Genomic DNA, 19,501 nt, shown 5'->3' with positions numbered 1-19,501 from the left:
ATTGCTGGTATATTGCTAAAGGCGGCGTAAAACCATACTCACTCACTCCATCATCGACCTCAAGTGTTGACTTTATTTATTGCCCTTGTACTAACCTCTCCTAGATCAAACTTGTATTTTCCTTGCAGTTGTTGGTTGAAGCTAAAGGTTTGGATGGCTTGTCGTCAGCAACAACGTCTGTGAATGTCACCGTTGTACGACAGAACAACGACCCGGTGTTTTCCCCCAGTCGCTACACGGTCAATGTGTATGAGGATCAGACGCCAGGCACCAGTCTCATATCTACCACTGCCGTGGATAGGGAGGGGGTGAGTTTCAGTCCAACGTTATACGATTCTTATTATCTCGAATCCCTTTTGATTATTTGTGACTTATTATATTCGTTCAATTTTTAAACAGTGAAACAGCGTTAAGTCAAAACTCTGAGCTCCATCGGAAATATTGTCTGGTTTATCCCTATTCGAGAAAACCGAGTTACCGATATGAGACCATATTGCCAATAATGATTTCCCCATAACGTTGTAACGTTAGTTCCTCTAATACGATGACGGATTTCGAGTTAAAGGTTTCACTAAACGTACGTATGAGTGCATTAGTGACAATACAATTGAGTATTTAACTTATTGCGCATGTGTATATATATTGTTACATAATTATTTGTTTTAATTATAAGTTTAGTACACGAAAATATGATTCCATATGATATTACCTGGGTTGATCCTGAACGTGTTTTGATGTCGCGGGTTGATCCTGAATGTGTGTTGATGTCGCGGGTTGATCCTGAACGTGTGTTGATGTCGTGGGTTGATCCTGAATGTGTGTTGATGTCGTGGGTTGATCCTGAATGTGTGTTGATGTTGCAGGTTGATCCTGAATGTGTGTTGATGTCGTGGGTTGATCCTGAATGTGTGTTGATGTTGTTGGTTGATCCTGAATGTGTGTTGATGTCGCGGGTTGATCCTGAATGTGTGTTGATGTCGCGGGTTGATCCTGAATGTGTGTTGATGTCGTTGGTTGATCCTCAATGTGTGTTGATGTCGTGGGTTGATCCTGAATGTGTTTTGATGTTGCGGGTTGATCCTGAATGTGTGTTGATGTCGTGGGTTGATCCTGAATGTGTGTTGATGTCGTGGGTTGATCCTGAATGTGTGTTGATGTCGCGGGTTGATCCTGAATGTGTGTTGATGTCGCGGGTTGATCCTGAATGTGTGTTGATGTTGCGGGTTGATCCTGAATGTGTGGTGATGTCATGGGTTGATCCTGAATGTGTGTTGATGTCGTGGGTTGATCCTGAATGTGTGTTGATGTCGCGGGTTGATCCTGAATGTGTGTTGATGTCGCGCGTTGATCCTGAATGTGTGTTGATGTCGCGGGTTGATCCTGAATGTGTGTTGATGTCGTGGGTTGATCCTGAATGTGTGTTGATGTCGTGGGTTGATCCTGAATGTGTGTTGATGTCGTGGGTTGATCCTGAATGTGTGTTGATGTCGTGGGTTGATCCTGAATGTTTGTTGATGTCGTGGGTTGATCCTGAATGTGTGTTGATGTCGTGGGTTGATCCTGAATGTGTGTTGATGTCGTGGGTTGATCCTGAATGTGTGTTGATGTCGTGGGTTGATCCTGAATGTGTGTTGATGTCGTGGGTTGATCCTCAATGTGTGTTGATGTCGTGGGTTGATCCTGAATGTGTGTTGATGTCATGGGTTGATCCTGAATGTGTGTTGATGTCGTGGGTTGATCCTGAATGTGTGTTGATGTCATGGGTTGATCCTGAATATGTGTTGATGTCGTGTGTTGATCCTGAATGTGTGTTGATGTCGCGGGTTGATCCTGAATGTGTGTTGATGTCATGGGTTGATCCTGAATGTGTGTTGATGTCGCGGGTTGATCCTGAATGTGTGTTGATGTCCTGGGTTGATCCTGAATATGTGTTGATGTCGTGTGTTGATCCTGAATGTGTGTTGATGTCGCGGGTTGATCTTGAATGTGTGTTGATGTCGCGGGTTGACCCTGAATGTGTGTTGATGTCGTGGGTTTATCCCGATTGTGTGTTGATGTCGCGGGTTGATCCTGAATGTGTGTCAATGTCGCGGGTTGACCCTGAATGTGTGTTGATGTCGTGGGTTGATCCCGATTGTGTGTTGATGTCGCGGGTTGATCCTGAATGTGTGTTGATGTCGCGGGTTGATCCTGAATGTGTGTTGATGTCGCGGGTTTATCCCGAACGTGATTTGATGTCGCGGGTTGATCCTGAATGTGTGTTGATGTCGCGGGTTGATCCTGAATGTGTGTTGATGTCGTGGGTTGATCCTGAATGTGTGTTGATGTCGTGGGTTGATCCTGAATGTGTGTAGATGTCGTGGGTTGATCCTAAATGTGTGTTGATGTCGCGGGTTGATCCTGAATGTGTGTTGATGTCGTGGGTTGATCCTGAATGTTTGTTGATGTCGCGGGTTGATCCTGAATGTTTGTTGATGTTGTGGGTTGATCCTGAATGTTTGTTGATGTTGTGGGTTGATCCTGAATGTGTGTTGATGCCATGTGTTGATCCTGAATGTGTGTTGATGTCGTGGGTTGATCCTGAATGTGTGTTGATGCCATGTGTTGATCCTGAATGTGTGTTGATGTCGTGGGTTGATCCTGAATGTGTAATGATGCCATGTGTTGATCCTGAATGTGTGTAGATGTCGTGGGTTGATCCTGAATGTGTGTTGATGTCGCGGGTTGATCCTGAATGTGTGTTGATGCCATGTGTTGATCCTGAATGTGTGTTGATGTCGTGGGTTGATCCTGAATGTGTAATGATGCCATGTATTAATCCTGAATGTGTGTAGATGTCGTGGGTTGATCCTGAATGTGTGTTGATGTTGCGGGTTGACCCTGAATGTGTGTTGATGTCATGGGTTGATCTTGAATGTGTGTTGATGTCGTGGGTTGATCCTGAATGTGTGTTGATGTCGTGGGTTGATCCTGAATGTCTGTTGATGTCGTGGGTTGATCCTGAATGTGTGTTGATGTCGTGGGTTGATCCTGAATGTGTATTGATGTCGCGGGTTGATCCTGAATATGTGTTGATGTTGTGGGTTGATCCTGAATGTGTGTTGATGTCGTGGGTTGATCCTGAATATGTGTTGATGTCGTGGGTTGATCCTGAATGTGTGTTGATGTCGTGGGTTGATCCTCAATATGTGTTGATGTTGTGGGTTGATCCTGAATGTGTGTTGATGTCGCGGGTTGACCCTGAATGTGTGTTGATGTCGTGGGTTGATCCTGAATATGTGTTGATGTTGTGGGTTGATCCTGAATGTGTGTTGATGTCGCGGGTTGATCCTGAATGTGTGTTGATGCCATGTGTTGATCCTGAATGTGTGTTGATGTCGTGGGTTGATCCTGAATGTGTAATGATGCCATGTGTTGATCCTGAATGTGTGTAGATGTCGTGGGTTGATCCTGAATGTGTGTTGATGTCATGGGTTGATCTTGAATGTGTGTTGATGTCGTGGGTTGATCCTGAATGTGTGTTGATGTCGTGGGTTGATCCTGAATGTGTGTTGATGTCGTGGGTTGATCCTGAATGTGTGTTGATGTCATGGGTTGATCCTGAATATGTGTTGATGTTGTGGGTTGATCCTGAATGTGTGTTGATGTCGTGGGTTGATCCTGAATATGTGTTAATGTCGTGGGTTGATCCTGAATGTGTGTTGATGTCGTGGGTTGATCCTGAATATGTGTTGATGTTGTGGGTTGATCCTGAATGTGTGTTGATGTCGTGGGTTGACCCTGAATGTGTGTTGATGTCGTGGGTTGATCCTGAATATGTGTTGATGTTGTGGGTTGATCCTGAATGTGTGTTGATGTCGTGGGTTGATCCTGAATATGTGTTGATGTCGTGGGTTGATCCTGAATGTGTGTTGATGTCGTGGGTTGATCCTGAATATGTGTTGATGTTGTGGGTTGATCGTGAATGTGTGTTGATGTCGTGGGTTGACCCTGAATGTGTGTTGATGTCGTGGGTTGATCCTGAATATGTTTTGATGTTGTGGGTTGATCCTGAATGTGTGTTGATGTCGTGGGTTGATCCTGATTGTGTGTTGATGTCTTGGGTTGATCCTGAATGTGTGTTGATGTCGTAGGTTGATCCTGAATGTGTGTTGATGTCGTGGGTTGATCCTGAATGTGTGTTGATGTCGTGGGTTGATCCTGAATGTGTGTTGATGTCGTGGGTTGATCCTGAATGTGTAATGATGCCATGTGTTGATCCTGAATGTGCGTTGATGTCGTGGGTTGATCCTAAATGTGTGTTGATGTCGTGGGTTGATCCTGAATGTGTAATGATGCCATTTGTTGATCCTGAATGTGTGTTGATGTCGTGGGTTGATCCTGAATGTGTGTTGATGTCGTGGGTTGAACCTGAATGTGTGTTGATGTCGTGGGTTGATCCTGAATATGTGTTGATGTTGTGGGTTGATCCTGAATGTGTGTTGATGTCGTGGGTTGACCCTGAATGTGTGTTGATGTCGTGGGTTGATCCTGAATGTGTTGATGTTGTGGGTTGATCCTGAATGTGTGTTGATGTCGTGGGTTGATCCTGATTGTGTGTTGATGTCTTGGGTTGATCCTGAATGTGTGTTGATGTCGTAGGTTGATCCTGAATGTGTGTTGATGTCGTGGGTTGATCCTGAATGTGTGTTGATGTCGTGGGTTGATCCTGAATGTGTGTTGATGTCGTGGGTTGATCCTGAATGTGTAATGATGCCATGTGTTGATCCTGAATGTGTGTTGATGTCGTGGGTTGATCCTAAATGTGTGTTGATGTCGTGGGTTGATCCTGAATGTGTAATGATGCCATGTGTTGATCCTGAATGTGTGTTGATGTCGTGGGTTGATCCTGAATGTGTGTTGATGTCGTGGGTTGAACCTGAATGTGTGTTGATGTCGCGGGTTGATCCTGAATGTGTGTTGATGTCGCGATTTGATCCTGAATGTGTGTTGATGTCGTGGGTTGATCCTGAATGTGTGTTGATGTCGCGGGTTGATCCTGAATATGTGTTGATGTCGTGGGTTGATCCTGATTGTGTGTTGATGTCTTGGGTTGATCCTGAATGTGTGTTGATGTCGTAGGTTGATCCTGAATGTGTGTTGATGTCGTGGGTTGATCCTGAATGTGTGTTGATTTCGTGGGTTGATCCTGAATGTGTGTTGATGTCGTGGGTTGATCCTGAATGTGTAATGATGCGATGTGTTGATCCTGAATGTGTGTTGATGTCGTGGGTTGATCCTAAATGTGTGTTGATGTCGTGGGTTGATCCTGAATGTGTAATGATGCCATGTGTTGATCCTGAATGTGTGTTGATGTCGTGGGTTGATCCTGAATGTGTGTTGATGTCGTGGGTTGAACCTGAATGTGTGTTGATGTCGCGGGTTGATCCTGAATGTGTGTTGATGTCGCGATTTGATCCTGAATGTGTGTTGATGTCGTGGGTTGATCCTGAATGTGTGTTGATGTCGCGGGTTGATCCTGAATGTGTGTTGATGTCGTGGGTTGATCCTGAATGTGTGTTGATGCTATGTGTTGATCCTGAATGTGTGTTGATGTCGTGGGTTGATCCTGAATGTGTGTTGATGTCGTGGGTTGATCCTGAATGTGTGTTGATGTCGTGGGTTGATCCTGAATGTGTGTTGATGTCGTGGGTTGATCCTGAATGTGTGTTGATGTCGTGGGTTGATCTTGAATGTGTGTTGATGTCGCGGGTTGATCCTGAATGTGTGTTGATGTCGTGGGTTGAACCTAAATGTGTGTTGATGTCGTGGGTTGATCTTGAATGTGTGTTGATGTCGTGGGTTGATCCCGATTGTGTGTTGATGTCGCGGGTTGACCCTCGATGTGTGTTGATGTCGCGGGTTGATCCTGAATGTGTGTTGATGTCATGGGTTGATTATGAATGTGTGTTGATGTCGTGGGTTGATTCTGAATGTGTGTTGATGTCGTGGGTTGATCCTGAATGTGTGTTGATGTCGTGGGTTGATCCTGAATGTGTGTTTATGTCGCGGGTTGATCCTGAAAATGTGTTGATGTCGCGGGTTGATCCTGAATGTGTGTTGATGTCGTGGGTTGATCCTGAATGTGTGTTGATGTCGCTGGTTGATGTTGTTGTTGTAGGATATGATCCTGTACAACATCAGTGGGCCTGGCAGCGATCTGTTCCTCATGCATCCCCTCACAGGAGAAGTGTTCCTGATGACAAGTCTGGGAGAGGAATCAAGTAATACATACCAGGTACATAGTTAAGATATGAGATCACAATCGTCAGTTAACCCGTCTTCAGTCTTAACAGGATCATCCATCTTTTCCAGTCGACCGCGCATCTTTACCAAGCAGTCCACCTTCACCCGTGGTCAACCATTCACCTGTGTATATCAACCATTCACCTGTGTATATCAACCATTCACCTGTGTATATCAACCATTCGCCCGTGTATATCAACATTAACCCGTGTATATCAACATTCACCCGTGTATATCAACATTCACTGTGTATATCAACCATTCACCCGTGTTTGTCAACATTCACCCGTGTATATCATCATTTACCTGCATATATCAACATTCACCTGTGTATATCAACACTTACCTGTGTATATGAACATTCACCTGTTTATATCAACTATTTACCTGACATATATCAATATTTACCTGTATATATCAACATTCACCTGTGTATATCAACATTTACCTGCGTATATCAACATTCACCTGTTTATATCAAATATTCACATGTATATATCAACTACTCACATGTGAATATTCATATACAGTAAAATACGTTATAACGAACACGCTTAAACGAACTGACGGATATTACGAACTTTATTTTTGGTTCCGGACATTTGCTTTATATATGTTGTATATATGCTTACAACGAACTCAAATTAGTGGTCCATTTGAGTTCGATATAACCGTAGTTTACTGTATATTCATTTCTTGCCATGCAAACATTCACCTCTCTACCAACCCTCCTCATATCTGTCCACTGATTGTCAGTACATGTCTCTTTGTCTATCATTCGCCAGATTTGTTCAGAAACCGTTTTGTATCAAAAGTCTTAATACATACAAAGAATAACGAGATTAACGAGGTTTCACTGTAAATCTGACTGTGCTTCTTTGCTGCAGTTGAATCTCCACGCCCGCGGTGTCGGTAGTCAAGAACCAGAGCCGATGGGGACTCTCACTATCAATGTCATTCGAGACATCGGTGTACCTTACTTCGAGGGAACTCCCTACATGGCAACCCTGAACTTCTCAGCATCAAAGGGCGACAGCGTCATGCGCGTGGTCGCACTGGACTTCGACTTAAACGTAGGTTCACCTCTGTGGAAAATAAATATATTAATGTGGACGTTTCAGAATTAGTTATTACACCGGGATAATGTCATTGGAGGTGTAAGTTAACCTTAATCATAGTTTGTTTGTTTGTTTGTTTATTTGTTTGTTTGTTGTTTAACGCCTCACTCAGCAATATTCCAGCTACGAGGGGCGTTCAATAAGTTTTGCAACTTCAAGATAAGACCAAGTCGCAGAATAACCAAGTCGTTTGCACTATTATTTTTCAATATAATCTCCATTAACCTCAATACACTTATTCCATTTGTCCTTCAAGCTTTTAATACCACTTTTATAGAAATCCGCAGATTGGCCCTCTAACCACGCCTCTGTGGCAGCCTTTATGTCCTCGTCATAAGGAAGTGTCTTCCACGTTGGGCAGATTTCGTTTGCAGGAACAGGAAATAGTCACTTGGGGCTAAGTCTGGGCTGTAGGGTGGGTGATTTAACTGTTCGAACAGTTACGGCGGTCTGTAAATAATCGAGTCTGGACCAGACAATCCAGTGATTGATGTCATGAGCATCGATCCTAACAATTAGGATACGATGACATGCATCAGCCTGACCACCCGATCCCGTTAGTTGTCCCTTACGACAAGCATAGTCGCCTTTTACGGCAAGCATGGGTTGCTGAAGACCTATTCTACCCCGAATCTTCATGGGTCGCCTTTATCATAGAGAAGAAAGTCTATGTATCAGTAAACCTGCTATGTAGAGTGAGTGAGTACTGCTTTACGCCGTTTTTAGCAATATTCAAGCATTATAACGGCGGGGGACACAAGAAATGGGCTTCACACATAGTACCCATGTGGGGAATCGAACCAGGGCCTTAGGCGTGACGAGCGAACACTTTAACCGCTGAGCTACCCCTTCAATGTAGACAAGGGTGTAAAAGTAAACATTCACAGAGGTCGGGGTTATCTCAAAGGATTATTAACAATATGTACAATAAAATACCTTTTTGAATGATGCTATGCATATACAAAGCATCTTTTGGAAGTGATTGAGTGAGTTTAAAGCCGCTTTTAACAATATTCCCGTCATATCACGGCGTGAAAGTTTAATGTGGGAGGAAAGCCCGAAGTCATGTAGGTCTCAGACATTTATCATTTTTAGCCAAACCCACGAGCACGGGTATGGTGCTGACAAAACCAAGAAACATTATCAGGGCAAACCGGGATTCGAACCCACAATCATAGGTTCCTGGCGTGCCCTGCACAGCGCATTATGGCGACTTAACCACTGGGCCATGCGTGCCCCTTTAACTAAGTGTTTTTACTGTTTAATGTTTTCAGGGAGATTTAAAATACGATATTGGCGGACAGTACTTCAAGGACAAGTTTGGTATTAACAATGACACAGGGGAGATCACCGTGACCGGGAGACTGCCGCGTGACACAGAGAGGTACACGGTACGTGACAGCCGTGACTAGACTATCATACAGGAGAGAAAGTGAAACTTGAAGTTTCTAATATAACTATTTTAACAATATGACGGCGTATTATCTACGTGGTAGACAACAGGTCAAAGCTCAAGGCCAAGAGTTAAAACGAATTACACAGGTCACTGATAATGATCTTTAAAATCAGGGATTCGAACCCAGGACGGAAATACAAGCATTATTGCACAACCGATTACAGCACTTTAGACCTTTATACCACCATTGACCTCCTGATGTGACTGAACCCTCGAATCAGCCGGCCCTGTCAGGGTTTAATTTCAAAACAGATACATTATTGGTGGTCGGTGAAACTTAGACCCAAGATGTGAGTTTAGAACTTGCCTACGTTAAATAAACCATACCTCTCGGTTGATTTTATCATAAATTTGATTGTCATTTGGAAACATCTTAAGTTAGCGATATTATATATAAAAGTGAACTTTGTCAGCACTCAAAGAATACTTCTTCATGGTTTTATTTTTTTAATTTTTTTTTTTAGAATTAATAAAAATCGCATATTACGCAACCACTGATGGTGTCTTAGACATCTTACATGTATCTTTGAAAATGAATAAATTTGCTTTTTTCGCAATATTTCAAACATGGTTGGGTTTATGTAGTTGAAAATTCAATTCTTACCCCAGTTTTCATTTAAACAAATTTCCCAGATAACTTTTTACAAACTGTTGCAGAAATGAGTGATTGTAAAAAGAATCAGTTTAATTAATCTCGTAACTTCGAGTCATAACGTCACTCGTTTTGTGAACATGACAGTTTTGACTGCTTGCTTCCTGTTCCCGCTGATGAAAGCGTCATGTGCTGGAGACTTTGTCCTTTGTATTCTGCAGTTGATTGTGAACGCATATGACAGCCGCTTCCCACAAAACAAAGCAACAACCAGTGTCGTGATCAGTGTGAACGTCAACCCCAACCCGCCGGTCTGTCAACCTCGCCCCATCAGTACCACCGTAACCGGAGATACCGCCCCCGGTGACGTCATAGCTGATGCCAATGCAACGGATGCTGATGGGGTAAGTTGTCCAGAACTGAAGTAAAATCTGCTGGCTGAAGATAATGATAACTTATTGTTCCATTTTTCAAACAATTCAAAGCTAATACCCCCTCGATCACGATGTGTATCGACACCCGATCACCTGTCGTGAAGCGTTCGACAGAAGATCGCGATCAAGGGACTTTAGTTTTTTTGTGGTTTATGTTTAAAACTGTTAAAAGTGTCTTGATCTAATCTTTTTAATCTGCTTGCTCGGGTAGGGGTTTTGAACATATTATAATGAAGAAATAAATAATTTAAGTCTACTATTGCTTTTACGCCATGTGTATCTATACCTTATAATGCTCTTGCAGGATGACCTCACTTACGCCTTTGCCAACATTGACAGTGAAGACAGAAGTCAGTTTTTTCTGGAATCGACGAGTGGGAAACTTTTCCTCAGGCGTGCCTTTACAAATATCAGGGCTACTTACACATTCTCTGTCCGTGCGGCTGACCAGTACAGCCGGTCGTGTGTCATATTCGTGTCCATTTCTGTCTTGTCCGACACGCCGCCATTGTTCATCGGAGACCCTTACACAGTTACCGTGTTAGAAAATAGCCCACCAGGGTCTTCTGTTGTCATGGTCACTGCGCAAGACAGCGACTTGAGGGTAAACATATTTTCCTCATATTTGTATTCTTCCTTTAGCGACATTTTACTTAATACGTCAACAATCGTATAATTGGTTAAGGTATTGTCACAATGTATTATCCACCCGTGAAGATCCGGGGTAGAATAGGTCTTCAACAACCCATGCTTGCTGTAATGGGCGATTATGCTTGTCGTAAGAGGCGACTATCGAGATCGGGTGGTCAGGCTCGCTGAATTGGTTGATGCATATCATCATATACCAAATACGTGGATCGATACTCATGATGTCAACCACTGGATTGTCTGGTCCAGACACGACTATTTACAGACCGCCGTCATATAGCTGGAATATTGCTGAGTGCGGCGATAAACCGCCTTAAAACAAACACAACGTACTTTCAAACACAATGATTGAAGACGTGATACTTTTTGGAAAACATCTTCTTTATTGTTTGTAACGACGTTTCAGTTCTGTAACTGACCAAAGACTGTGAGGGATGATGATTATGTTTTAAGAATATTTTTTTCATGAAATTGTGTGATCATCCTCACTACAAAAATATCTCCAAAAATATTTATTTGTTAAGTACAAATACATGTTGATATATATAATTTATATGTAAATTATATCGTTTTATTCTTATCTTTGCACATAATTTATACCTTATATATATATATAGATAGATATATATAAGGTATAAATTATGTGCAAAGATAGATAGATATATAAGGTATAAATTATGTGCAATGATAAGAATAAAACGAAGAAACCAATGAAATTAACAGGTGTGAAGAAAATTATGTTAAGTTGAATGTGTACCGACTAGAGCTGAATATGGTAACAATATAGCATTATCAATAAGACAATCAAGCTGTCCATTACCGGTTCGTGGTAGAGTTAGAGTTCAGTGGGGTACACACTGTGTAGTGTATAAGATACCATGCATGGTCTCTGTTTATGGCTTCAATTTTCACCCCATAACGGAATTAGTAGTGAATGTTGATGGGCTTCCGCTAAAATATTATGCTTGCAAAATTATTTAAAACTTTTTGTGTGGCACGCTTACGATGAGGTGATTACATCAATTATTATATAAGCCTGATTTGAGCATTGAAACCGCCCTGGTGGAATTGATACAGGCCAGTTATTGTCTTAATGCTACTAACTACTACTCCAAGACTTCCAAGTCTGAATGTCAGCATGGAAAGAAACCTCTTTGATTAATATTATTATTACTTTAGAGTTTGTGTAGGAATTGGTGAGTGTACAGAACTCGGTTGAAATATAATGTTGATAATAATTATGAAAGTCGTTTTGTCAAAGTGTTTCCCCAAGATAAACCTGGTGCCCGTTTCACAAAGTGATCGTAGCTGGACGACTGTCGTAAGTATGGGACTTACTCTGTACACATTTCTCCAATATGACGCTATATATTACTTTCCAACAGGGCTCTCTTGCTTACGAGATCAGCGGAAAACTCAGTGCACCAGCCTACTTCGACGTGGGCAGAAATACAGGCATGGTCACACTGAACTCCTCCTTGATTAATTCTTGTGTGTCGAGATACACGGTAAGGAACATTTACATACATATAAGTCAATACGTCAACAGGCTGTCATCTGACACAAAAAACCAATGTAGCGACACAATGTTCGGTGGATAATGCGAAAGGATCTTCTTGTGTCCAATAATTGAAATTTGCCTTTGTCACCTTTGTATGCGGTGTATACACCAACTCAAATCATCGAGGTAGCGCATTATAATTATATATAGGGGGGCACGGGTGGCTCAGTCGATTCGCTGTGCAGAGTTGCGTCCCTTGGGCACGCCAGAAACCTATGCTTGTGGGTTCGAATCCCGGTTCGCCCCGATTATGTTTCTATGTTTGTCAGCACCATACCCGTGCTCGTGGGTTTCACCGAAGTGGTAAACGTCTGAGACCTGCATCACTTCGGGCTTTCCTCCCATATTAAGCTGACACGCCGTGATATAACTGGAAAACTGTTAAAAGCCGCGTTAAACCAAACTCACTCACAATTATAATTATATATTCAATTCCGGATATATCGAACCTGGACACAGCGAAACATCGTCTGTATCGAACCAAAGTTAATATATAAGTGGTTGCTCATGTGACTATTTATTCCGAATATAATTGGCTCGTATAAATACTAAAGCTTGACATGAGACTGTGTTTTATAAAGGTCGTGAATCAATATGCGTGTTCATATTCATTAACGTCCTTGCATCGTTTTCGGATTAGCTTGGCAAAGGTGTCCAGTGGACAATGTTGCTGTTGTTTGCTATGCAGAATTGTTCCCCTTTAATCATTGGGATCCGCTAACGGAGGGTTTGAATCAGGACCTCAGGTCAATGATCCTTGGTCGGTCAGCTCCACGTCCATATTCGGTGCTTTCACCAACGTGGTTAATACCACGATCCTGTAGAGCCTATCACGCTGCGATAAAACAGACACTGACCAAAGTGGCGTTAAAAACCAAACTCACTCACTCACCCCACAACAGATCCAGGTGTCAGTGTTCGACACGGCAGCCCCCACGGCGGTCACTATGGGGACAGTGCAGGTCAACGTCATCAGAAACCCCAATGGTCCAGTCTGGGCGTCTTCTACATACAGTGTAACCATTACGGACAGCACCGCTGCCGGCACCGACATCTTGAACACCACGGCCGTGGACAGCGACGGCGTAAGATGATCATTTGACTAATATCTCTTTAAAGTGATAACACCAAACCATTATTAACAAGGAAGCATTCAAGTGTCCCCGATCCAATTTGGTTTATCATCAGATTTATACATACAATGGGAAAAAATTAAGCACCATCCTTTCTTGGTGTTCATACATTCCCAACTTCTATGTATATTTTGGAAATATATTGATCTTTTGATAAAGATACTGCTGAAATATTAGTACCAAAACTGCACTCATGTCACGTGAAGCACAACGGAAGTCAATCAACCGTTACCAAGGAACAGTTACCGCACACGTCCTGAGATGATCAAATAAGGATTCTGTAATTCACTTCAAGCAATTGATGCAGCCAAAAAATCCTTCATATATAGATTCTTATATCCCAATTAATCCGAATTTTCAAATCCGAATCCGAATCTTATAATGCGTTATCGTCTATTACAACAGGACAGCATAAGGTATGAATTTGGCAGAGGATCGAACACAGACCTTTTCCGAATCGACGTGGACACCGGCACCATTAGCCTTCGGACTTCCCTGACCGCTGACACAACCGGACGTCAGGTTTATTTGGTGCGTGCAACTTGATATTGTATTTACATGTTGATAGTTATAAGTAACATGTACATATAGATATGACTGAGAAGCATATACCGATTTTCTGAGAAATCCATGAAATTAAAATAAATGATAGAACGTGCTCGTGCTGCTTGGGGGGATTATTTGAATGACAAGAGTTACTTCCCTTCCTTTATTTGAATGACAAGAGTTACTTCCCTTCCTTTATTTGAATGACGAGAGTGACTTCCCTTTCTTTATTTGAATGCAAGCTCCTTCCCAGCGCGTGACACCTTCGTTACACTCTCGGTAACATCGCTGCCACCAGTGTGGGCGCGGCCATTTCAAGAATCTTGAAATTTCCTTCCTATGTTGATCTCCACGTACGGTATATTTACGTATTGTTGTCGTTATTAATAACATTTGTTCATTGCTGGAAGAATAAATCGACTATTATTTATTTGCTAAATATGTTTACATTTCTAACATTTATGGTATCTGTGATAAAAACGAAACTGGTATTGGGTACCATACCATATTCACAGTGTTCATATAACCCGATGAAACTTTCCCCAAATCACCAAAATCGCTCAGGTTACATGAAAAGTCTGAATATGGTAATGTTTAAATATTACTAATAACCAATTTTGTTTGTTACGATTGTAATAATCTCTACATGTAGTCCATAATAAACCGTGTCGTAAGGTAGCCTGACGTAAACGTGGCATCAACAGTGATGCGATGTGGCATTAGTATTGGTGTGACGTCATAAGGATGACGTCAAAATAGCATTTGCATTATGTATTTGTAATACCGTTGAGCGCGGTTTAGTTACTCGCTGATGTCATATCATCTATACATGTACGTGAATAATAAATTACATATACAAATGTAAGAAGGCTTGCTATCATTCCAGCTTCCACTAATTGCCCGAGACCAGAGAGATGTTGAGAAAAGGGCGATCGCCACTGCCACCATAAATGTCCGACGGGACACCCAGTCCCCTAGATTCACAAACACCCAGTATAGAGTGACTGTGTTAGAATCGTCACCAGTTAACAGCAGTCTCATCATTGTTTCTGCAGCCGACAACGATTTACAGGCAAGACCAGTCTTATCATCACCAACGAGAACCATGTCATCTTATCACACAGGGAGAATCCCATGTTATAGGACTGTAGTAGTTTCACGTTAATCTTTTTTTTTTACAATACCCATTTAAAAAACCCAGTAGTTTCGCGTTTATCTTTTTGCATCACACATTAAAAAAGACCCAGTAGTTTCGCATTAATCTTTTTACATCACACATTTAGAAAACCCAGTAGTTTCGCGTTAATCTTTTTACAACAAATTTCACGATGTCTTTTTTATAAAAAAATGATACATTTTGTTCATTTGTTCAATATGACCAGTACTATTTAACATGCTCTTTCGAACACGACTGTCTTCAGGGTAGAATACAGTATGAGCTGACGGGCGACGAGGCGGCGACGCTGTTCTTCCGTGTCTCAGCTGATACTGGTCAGATTGTTCTCAGGAGAGATCTCAAGATGGATAGCTCCATCTCATATACAGTGAGTGTTATCGACGCAAGTAGGCCAGTGTAGCGCCTCTGTCTAAATCTAATCACTTCTTCAGTGAGTTGTAAATCTACTGCAACTGATATTTTGTCGACACTCGACAAATCGAAATGTTCGTGGCCTCAAAGATATTCCTATGTGGGATGGTTTATTTTGTTGTTTAATGCCCCAATCAGCAATATTCATGCCATGAGACGGCGGCTTGTAAATAATCGAATCTGGACCAAATAATCCAGTGATTGACACCATGAGCATCGATCTTCGCAATTGGGATACGATGACATCAACCAAATCCAGGAGCCCCATACGACAAGCATGGGTTGCTGAAGACATCTAACACGTATTCAACACGTGTATGAAGAATATCACGTCTTGGGAAGCACAACACCATGTTACTGACAGATAAAAAAATCTGTTTTCGAGCAGTCACCTTGAGAATTTGACAGGGATGAGAGAAACTGCGAGAAATGGAGAAAATGCTTGCACAATAAAGGCATGTCACCCACGGAAATACCCCAATAAACTCTCCGTTCAGGTGAGCTACTGCTGCGGGACAATGTGCCTGACTCACGACACAAGTGGCAGTGACTGCAGTTTCAGATTTGAGATTTGTGCACTTGAATTTTTTTCTCCTCTCCTGAACTAGCTCAGTGGTTGCCACAGCGGAGGCATTTTGGAGGTGGGGGATTAGGTTAAAAGCATACGATTCTGTATATTAAGTTTATCTCACAATAAGTCATACTTCCAGAATAGGATAAAACCATACGGTTCTGTATGTTTACTGTAAAGGCATAGATTCTGTATATTAAGTGTATCTCTACAAAATGTCATACTTTCAGATTCAGATCAAAGCATACGATTCTGTATGTGCACTGTAAAGGCATGGGTTCTGTATATTTACTGTATCTCTACAATATTGTATGTTAAGTGTATCTCACAATTTGTCATACTTCCAGACCAGGATAAAACCATACGGTTCTGTATGTGTACTGTAAAGGCATGGATTCTGTATATTTACTGTATCTCTACAATATTGTATGTTAAGTGTATCTCACAATATGTCATACTTCCAGACCAGGATAAAACCATACGGTTCTGTATGTGTACTGTAAAGGCATGGATTCTGTATATTTACTGTATCTCTACAATATTGTATGTTAAGTGTATCTCACAATTTGTCATACTTCCAGACCAGGATAAAACCATACGGTTCTGTATGTGTACTGTAAAGGCATGGATTCTGTATATTTACTGTATCTCTACAATATTGTATGTTAAGTGTATCTCACAATATGTCATACTTCCAGACCAGGATAAAACCATACGGTTCTGTATGTGTACTGTAAAGGCATGGATTCTGTATATTTACTGTATCTCTACAATATTGTATGTTAAGTGTATCTCACAATATGTCATACTTCCAGACCAGGATAAAACCATACGGTTCTGTATGTGTACTGTAAAGGCATGGATTCTGTATATTTACTGTATCTCTACAATATTGTATGTTAAGTGTATCTCACAATATGTCATACTTCCAGACCAGGATAAAACCATACGGTTCTGTATGTGTACTGTAAAGGCATGGATTCTGTATATTTACTCTATCTCTACAATATTGTATGTTAAGTGTATCTCACAATATGTCATACTTCCAGACCAGGATAAAACCATACGGTTCTGTATGTGTACTGTAAAGGCATGGATTCTGTATATTTACTGTATCTCTACAATATTGTATGTTAAGTGTATCTCACAATATGTCATACTTCCAGACCAGGATAAAACCATACGGTTCTGTATGTGTACTGTAAAGGCATGGATTCTGTATATTTACTGTATCTCTACAATATTGTATGTTAAGTGTATCTCACAATATGTCATACTTCCAGACCAGGATAAAACCATACGGTTCTGTATGTGTACTGTAAAGGCATGGATTCTGTATATTTACTGTATCTCTACAATATTGTATGTTAAGTGTATCTCACAATATGTCATACTTCCAGACCAGGATAAAACCATACGGTTCTGTATGTGTACTGTAAAGGCATGGATTCTGTATATTTACTGTATCTCTACAATATTGTATGTTAAGTGTATCTCACAATATGTCATACTTCCAGACCAGGATAAAACCATACGGTTCTGTATGTGTACTGTAAAGGCATGGATTCTGTATATTTACTGTATCTCTACAATATTGTATGTTAAGTGTATCTCACAATATGTCATACTTCCAGACCAGGATAAAACCATACGGTTCTGTATGTGTACTGTAAAGGCATGGATTCTGTATATTTACTGTATCTCTACAATATTGTATGTTAAGTGTATCTCACAATTTGTCATACTTCCAGACCAGGATAAAACCATACGGTTCTGTATGTGTACTGTAAAGGCATGGATTCTGTATATTTACTGTATCTCTACAATATTGTATGTTAAGTGTATCTCACAATATGTCATACTTCCAGACCAGGATAAAACCATACGGTTCTGTATGTGTACTGTAAAGGCATGGATTCTGTATATTTACTGTATCTCTACAATATTGTATGTTAAGTGTATCTCACAATATGTCATACTTCCAGACCAGGATAAAACCATACGGTTCTGTATGTGTACTGTAAAGGCATGGATTCTGTATATTTACTGTATCTCTACAATATTGTATGTTAAGTGTATCTCACAATATGTCATACTTCCAGACCAGGATAAAACCATACGGTTCTGTATGTGTACTGTAAAGGCATGGATTCTGTATATTTACTGTATCTCTACAATATTGTATGTTAAGTGTATCTCACAATATGTCATACTTCCAGACCAGGATAAAACCATACGGTTCTGTATGTGTACTGTAAAGGCATGGATTCTGTATATTTACTGTATCTCTACAATATTGTATGTTAAGTGTATCTCACAATATGTCATACTTCCAGACCAGGATAAAACCATACGGTTCTGTATGTGTACTGTAAAGGCATGGATTCTGTATATTTACTGTATCTCTACAATATTGTATGTTAAGTGTATCTCACAATATGTCATACTTCCAGACCAGGATAAAACCATACGGTTCTGTATGTGTACTGTAAAGGCATGGATTCTGTATATTTACTCTATCTCTACAATATTGTATGTTAAGTGTATCTCACAATATGTCATACTTCCAGACCAGGATAAAACCATACGGTTCTGTATGTGTACTGTAAAGGCATGGATTCTGTATATTTACTGTATCTCTACAATATTGTATGTTAAGTGTATCTCACAATTTGTCATACTTCCAGACCAGGATAAAACCATACGGTTCTGTATGTGTACTGTAAAGGCATGGATTCTGTATATTTACTGTATCTCTACAATATGTCATACTTCCAGACCAGGATAAAACCATACGGTTCTGTATGTGTTCTGTAAAGGCATGGATTCTGTATATTTACTGTATCTCTACAATATTGTATGTTAAGTGTATCTCACAATATGTCATACTTCCAGACCAGGATAAAACCATACGGTTCTGTATGTGTACTGTAAAGGCATGGATTCTGTATATTTACTGTATCTCTACAATATGTCATACTTCCAGACCAGGATAAAACCATACGGTTCTGTATGTGTTCTGTAAAGGCATGGATTCTGTATATTTACTGTATCTCTACAATATTGTATGTTAAGTGTATCTCACAATATGTCATACTTCCAGACCAGGATAAAACCATACGGTTCTGTATGTGTACTGTAAAGGCATGGATTCTGTATATTTACTGTATCTCTTAAAATGTCATACTTTCAGATTAGGATCAAAGTATACGATTCTGCATATGTACCGGCCAGGCATGGGTTCTGTATATTAACTGTATCTTTGCGATATGTCATTTCCTTCAGATTAGGATCAAAGCATACGATTCGGCCTATCCTGCCAATGCTGCAACAACAACGGTGTCAGTCTCAGTAGTACGGAATGCCAACACGCCCATCTCGTCCCAGCCCTTCTACACCACCAGCATCCCGGAGAACACCCCGCCTGGGACATCCCTGCTCACCGTTAACGGCACTGATGTGGACGGGGTAAGTGTGCCTGGCTTATTCCCTGTGTTTGTGTTAGTAATGTGTACCATGGACGGGGTAAGTGTGCCTGGCTTATTCCCTGTGTTTGTGTTAGTAATGTG

At 41.0% G+C, this 19,501-nt stretch overlaps 1 protein-coding gene across 1 annotated transcript in view; it reads left to right on the top strand.

Annotated features, from left to right (window-relative positions):
* LOC124152265 (protocadherin Fat 4-like) overlaps nucleotides 1-19,501 on the top strand; it is a 107,266-nt gene that overhangs the window by 37,307 nt on the left and 50,458 nt on the right. The window contains exons 31-42 of the mRNA XM_048392689.1: nucleotides 129-308; nucleotides 6,161-6,277; nucleotides 7,173-7,358; nucleotides 8,678-8,794; nucleotides 9,673-9,855; nucleotides 10,190-10,489; nucleotides 11,919-12,041; nucleotides 12,997-13,179; nucleotides 13,633-13,758; nucleotides 14,660-14,845; nucleotides 15,195-15,317; nucleotides 19,218-19,400. Of these exons, the coding sequence (XP_048248646.1) occupies nucleotides 129-308; nucleotides 6,161-6,277; nucleotides 7,173-7,358; nucleotides 8,678-8,794; nucleotides 9,673-9,855; nucleotides 10,190-10,489; nucleotides 11,919-12,041; nucleotides 12,997-13,179; nucleotides 13,633-13,758; nucleotides 14,660-14,845; nucleotides 15,195-15,317; nucleotides 19,218-19,400 (2,007 nt within the window). The remainder of the gene's footprint in view (nucleotides 1-128; nucleotides 309-6,160; nucleotides 6,278-7,172; nucleotides 7,359-8,677; nucleotides 8,795-9,672; nucleotides 9,856-10,189; nucleotides 10,490-11,918; nucleotides 12,042-12,996; nucleotides 13,180-13,632; nucleotides 13,759-14,659; nucleotides 14,846-15,194; nucleotides 15,318-19,217; nucleotides 19,401-19,501) is intronic.

This window comes from Haliotis rufescens, unplaced genomic scaffold, assembly GCF_023055435.1.
Source record: "Haliotis rufescens isolate VD_foot unplaced genomic scaffold, xgHalRufe1.0.p SCAF_11, whole genome shotgun sequence".
Lineage (NCBI taxonomy): Eukaryota > Metazoa > Mollusca > Gastropoda > Lepetellida > Haliotidae > Haliotis > Haliotis rufescens.
The sequence above is the reverse complement of the archived record's forward strand: the minus strand, read 5'-3'. Positions and strand labels throughout refer to the sequence as shown.